Raw genomic sequence first — 5,981 nt, 5'->3', positions numbered from 1 at the left:
CCCGCCGCGGCTCCTCCGGCCCCCCCGCCCGGCGGGGGCAGCGCCCGGCGGGGGCGGGGGGCGGCGGCGGCGGCTCCAGGGTGAAGTAGAGCCCCGCCGCCCTCTCGTCTGCCTCCTTCAGCCGCCGCACCGCTTCGTGGATTCGGCGCCGGTGGTGGGGCACGGCCACGCCGATGGCATCCAGGTCCGGGTCGCCGATCTGCTTGCAGACCTCCAGGTCGTCGTAGCCATTATCGACGAAGGACTCCGCGTACTGGGGGAGTTGCAGGGTCTTCAGCCACTCGTAGACTATGTTGGTGCACATGGTGGCTCCAAAATAATAACGATTGCAACTTTCAGCACTGAAGCCAGCCTCCCCCTCTCCGCTTCTCGCCAAAGGACATAAAGCCACAAAAACTGCGATGCAAGTAAGAGGTCTCAAAATCAAGGTCAAGAAAACATCCACCAGGAAAAGAAAAAAAAATCCTTAAAGCAGATCAGTAGGGCACCGCAAGCACTGCTGACCGAACCCCTTCTGCTTATTCCTCCTCTTGTACCGAGTTGTACCGCTTTCGCCACCGGAGAAGGGAGGCTCGGACTGGAGAGAAGCAAATTATAAGGGTGCACCCCCTAAAATCCTAGGTCGCTGCTGCACAACATCCACCCACTTTCTCTGGAAGTAATTCTCAGACGCTGTATTTTTTTTTTTTTTTCTTCCTTTCAGTGTTAGTTTCTGTTTCTGCTTCTGTCTCACCTTCCTGCGCTCTGTCGTATGATGAATCTGTTTGCTGTAAGTAGCTGCTTTGGTACACGATGGTGTCGGGGGAGAGCCGAGCGCAGGATCCCGCACCCTCGCCCAGCGTGGGCAGGGGTGCCGGTGTGCAGTGCGCTCCTCTCCCGTGCCTCTCCCAGCAGCGGGCGCACACGGCGGCTTTTGCTTTCCTTTTAAACGGCTCTTTTCGGATTAGGAGCAAAACAGAAAAAGGAAAAAAAAACAACAACAAAAAAAAAAAAAAAACCAAAAAAAAAAAAAAAACCAACAACAAATCCCACTCACTTTTCCGAGTTACTTTCCCAGTTTCCCTTCATCCCCGTAATGTTAAATGCGCTTCGCTGGCAGCGAGACCAGAAACTGCTTTCCAGACCCAATTTCTCGTCTCTGATGCCGGCAGTGCCCTCCTGCCCCAGCGGGGCACGCAGCCCTACGCCCGGCCCGTACAACTTTCCGCGCGATTCCCTATCTCTGCTGGCGCTCCCGCCGCTGTCCGCAGCTGCCCTGGGGAGGAGGCGGCGGCGGCGGGGCCGTGCGGGCGGCCGGCGCTTCGTGCATCCTCCGGCGGCGGCGGCGGATGAGCCGATCTGCGGCAGGTCGCCGGCGGTGCCCCCGCCTTCCCCGGATGCCGCCGGAGCTCTCCCTTCCCGGCCACCGGTACCGGAGAGGTGCTCCCCGCCCGGGTCCTCCCTCTCCTCTACCCCGGAGGCGCCTGATGCGCCGCCCGCAGATCTCCTCCGGCTCCTCCCGGTGCGGCTTTTCCCCGCTCCTCCTCCGCGCCCGCCACCCCGCTGCCAGCCCCCTGCCCCGGCTCTCCCCCAGGCCTTTCCAACTTTCCCTGCCGGCAGCCCGCGGTCTCTGCCGCCGGTCGCTCGCCTGCCCAGCCCGACCCGCCGGGGATGCGGGGAGGCGGCGTGCAGCCGGCCCGGCGGCAAGGCAGCCTGGCGGGGCAGCGGCTCGGGGCTGCCACCGCTCCGCGGGCTCTCCGCCGGGCTTGCCCGTCCCCGTTTTCCCCGCGGCAAGGGAACGCCGAGGGGGGCACGGCCCGGGGAGCTGCCCCCCAGCGCCCTTGGGACACCCGGACAGACGGCGGCGCCGGCTGTCCCGGGGGGGCAGCGACCCTTCGTAGGTCGGAGCGGCGCAGAGCGGTGCTGTCCCGGCAAGCGGCGCTGCCCCGGGAAGCGGCGCGGGCAGGCGGGAGCCGGCCCGGCCCGGCCCGGCCCTGCCGCTGCCCTCGGCTCCAACCCTGAGCCAGCCCTCAGGGGCTGAGGCGAGGACCCTCCTGACATTTTCATTCTAAACTGTTTGGAACTTGTTTTCCTGCCAAGATCCCTCCTCATACCGGCTGAGGGGAGCTCAGGGGAACAGGCAGTGGGGCACCCACCAGCCTCCCACAGCACAGGGGTACCGGAGGACGGGCACCCTCCTCCAGTTTAGTAATTTTGCAGGGGGGCATTATTCGTAACGGGAGGACTTTTTTTGAGCAGAGTTAGGCTCACATTTGTCCTCAGGCTTCGTGTAGCTCGCCACAGGATTGCGCAGCACAGCGGCGTTCTCGCAGAAAGCATTGCGCTGCAAGGTGTTTTGGAAAGGTTAGCTACTTACCAGCGGTTAAAATGCAGCCTCTGGGTATAAAGCCTAGGGATCACAGGTTCATCTGCCAAAGAGGGAGAAAAGGAGAAAGAGAATTTTACTCCTTTTAAAATCTCCTTCCATTCTTTTTTTTTTTTCTTTTTTTTCCCCCCTGAATCTTATTTTCCTTCCAGATCACATAATATGTCAAACTCTCTTCTCAGCCCACAGACAGATTGATGCAGCAATTATCTTCTCTTCACAGACCTGGTGAAAGACTGACAGCACCGGCAAAACTAGCAAGGAGGTTCTGTGATCTGGAGCTTGAACTGATGGTGTGAGAGGCAGGAAATCTGACTGACACAGGCCCTATTCATCAGTCTTATTGACAATACATACTGAATTACATTATTTTATGTGTGCATTTTGGAAGGGTCTTGAAAGGCTTTTAAGATATTGCAAATGTTATGATTCGGATGTGCTTGGTGAAAGGGTAAGACCCTTCTGGTGGGGCTGCAGGAGGAGAAGTGGTGCATTCCCATGGGACTGTGGAGGCTGGCAAGGTTGCAACATTGTCAGCCTCTCTGGTGGTTTGGCACTGATTTTGGTTTCACAAAATTAAGTCACCTGTCAGCAAATATAGTAAAGTTTTATGGGACTTTGAAACACAAAGGACTTTGTGGGACTTTGAAACAAAAATAAACAATAGAGAAAAAGAAAGACCATCAGAAGTCCAGGAAACAGAAGACTGGTCTACCTGACCTCAACCCCACAGAGAAATCTGGGGCAAGTCTTTGTGAGGATTTACATGAGATTTGGGTGGGTAGTTAGAAGGAATGTTCCTCAGAGTTGATACTAGTGCCAGCACTGTTCATCATTGTCACCGATGTTCCCAGTGCCAAGTTGGAATACATACTCAGGGAGTTCCCAGACAACACCAAATAGGTAGTTAATATGATGGGAAGGTAATTCAAGAGTAAAGAAGAAAGGTCAAAAAGAGGCAGAGCAGAAAACAGAGGCATGTTTTGATTGGTAATAGCAAATTCAGTTTGAAGAAGTCCTTTATGTGCTTTTTATTAACTGCAGTGATATTATTCAGGAACAGTTAGAGTTGTTTATTTTTTCTACATGCAAGATTTATTTATTTTTTGACTCATTAAGGAAGAAGCATGGGCATTTTCTCTGGATACCTGACTACTGTTCAGTGTTTTGAGTCATGCACTCACATATTTGATGGTCAAAAAAAACTAGACAAGAACACAAGCACTTAGAACTGAGTACTCACATAGTGGATGAATGAATGCAATTCCAACAAGATATTTGTAAAGGTGTTCAGGTAGAACAGGAAACTCAGATTTACACAAAGAATGAGTACTCCATGACTATGTTGCAAAAAATAATGTGCAATGAACGAGTGGAAACTAATATTTCTGTGATTTTTTTAAAAGAAGAGAGCCAGACTCTAAAATATTTCTCTAGGGTTTCCACTGGGGAACAAGGTGAATAATTCACTAGAACTCCTCATACACAATGGCAAATGTTTGCAGAACCAGGCTATTAGTTCAGGTAAATAGAGCTAGTTATACTTGTGTGTAAATGTTGCGATTATTTGACTGTATGTGGTATACATTGGCAAAGAGTCCAAAGGAAATAACAATGACTGTGAGAATTTTGAATCTATCCAACGTCTTACCCCAACCGTTAATCTTAAAAAACATATAGCAACATAACTCAGCTTCTAAAGGAAGATTTGGCCATGTAAACTCTGCAGAGAAATAAACTTAGAACTTCAAAAACTGGTATACATCATGTCAATTCCCACAGCTGTACTAACTAATGGAAAGTACTATCCATTAAGTGTTCTGGAGATTGACTTTTCCTCATTAAAGAATCAGATGGCCATTATTTAAAGTACTCCTTCATAGAAGATTAGGAAAATTTAGTTTGGAGAGGACCCCTGGGAGTCACCCAGTCCCATATCCCACTTGAGCAGACCTAATTGCAAACTCTGATCAGGTTGCAGACAGGTTTGCCCCATTGACTTTGAAAATCCACAGGAATGGAGGTTCCCCAGTCTTTCTGGGTGGTCTCCTCTAGCACTGACCTACACTTACCATGAAGAATTTCTTCCTCTTGTCTGGTGAAAGCAGTGGTGACCTTTGTCTCATGTTCTTTTGCTGAGCACTTCTAAGAGTGGTTTGGCTCTGTCTTCTCCATGGCTTTCCCCACAGGCAGTGAAAGACTGCAGTGTGATCCTCTTTGCCTTTTCATCTATAAGATAAACAAACCAAGTTCTCCTAGCCTCTTCTCATATTTTGGCAGCAGACAAAAACTTGAAAACATGTTTGTGAGGTATGTAAGTAAAAGTTTTATCACAGAAAAGACAAACAAAAAAAAGAAAACCAATGGGAACATTGCAATCAGGAATTTATATGAAATTTAAATGTAAAAATAGAACTGTTTACACAACAGATTTATCACTTAGAATTTTATATAAACAAAGCAATGTTTTAATTAGAAAGGAAATTTGAAAATATACAAAAACATGATCCCACTCTAAATTTACTCACTGTGTTTGTAATAACTTAATGCTCACTGAGACTATACAACAGGGTATGTGAAAAGATCTAATTGATTAAATATCCATTTTTCTTTGTTGTGAATATTAAATTAATTTGGATTTGAGAGTGTATTTTAAACAGAAGAATTACTTTATTTATTGTGATTCTCCTTTCCTGTAAAAATTTACAGGCATTGATTTCAGTTCTCTTTTTAATGAGGTAGATTTCATCAGAACAATTCCGTAACAAGAATTGTCTAAAAATGATCCTCTTTTTTCCGCAGTAACAGAAAGAAAATGTGTAACAGCCCAACTTCTTCCACAGCCTAGAAAATTCTCTATTAACCAGTCAACTTCAAACATTTTATTTTTGGTGTCACAGTCCATGAGAAGGTAAATGGGCTTGCACAAATTTTACCTTCTTGGCCTTTTGTAACAAAGACTCTAAGCTGAAAGAAAACAAACTTATCCTAAAGCAAAACAAAAATTTTGTGACTATTTTACCAGCTGCTAACAGACACCTATTTTCATAAAGCAATGGTTCCCTATAATAATTCAGGATGGGTTTGTCTTTACAAACATACACCACTGACCAACTCTCATTGCTACTAGCTTTGAGCCAGAAGGTAGTGCTGATATGGAGTGTGCATGGCTGAATTTTATCCAAACATTTTGCTTCACACTGAATGCTCTTTAAGTGAACTGCTTATGTAGATAAATATAAGAAGAAATCTTAAAATATTACTGATAGTTGCATTCTTACTACTCCATAAGTTGTGGAAATCCCTACTAATAGCAGCTGAATATCAATATGGTGGATAGAAAACTAATAAATATTTACACCCTCACAATTTACAATCTAGTGCTACCATATGATACTGTCTGGAAATCATAATGAAGAAAAAGCTTAAAGCTTTGCTCTCTCGGTCATTTATTTCCATTTCCTTTTTTCTATGAAGTTCTACTTACTCATCTTCATCAAGAAGAGCTTCTTCATAAGACACATTCATGAATCATGAAACAACAATCTTTTTGAGGATTTCAAGTTGGATTTTTTTTTCCCAGTGAGAAAGTTAATTTAAAGCATTGGCTAATGCC

General features: G+C 47.1%; 1 protein-coding gene across 1 annotated transcript in view; it reads right to left on the bottom strand.

Annotated features, from left to right (window-relative positions):
• The window catches only part of SASH1 (SAM and SH3 domain containing 1), a 529,880-nt gene extending 528,945 nt beyond the window's left edge, over positions 1–935 (bottom strand). Inside the window, exon 1 of the mRNA XM_041469752.1 lies at positions 12–935. Within this exon, the coding sequence (XP_041325686.1) occupies positions 12–304 (293 nt within the window). The 5' untranslated portion in view covers positions 305–935. The remainder of the gene's footprint in view (positions 1–11) is intronic.
• Positions 936–5,981: the final 5,046 nt, after the last annotated feature.

Source organism: Pyrgilauda ruficollis, unplaced genomic scaffold (assembly GCF_017590135.1).
Source record: "Pyrgilauda ruficollis isolate IOZ18807 unplaced genomic scaffold, ASM1759013v1 scaffold24, whole genome shotgun sequence".
Taxonomy (NCBI): Eukaryota; Metazoa; Chordata; class Aves; order Passeriformes; family Passeridae; genus Pyrgilauda; species Pyrgilauda ruficollis.
Note: the sequence above shows the minus strand (reverse complement) of the source record. Positions and strands in the feature narration are given on the sequence as shown.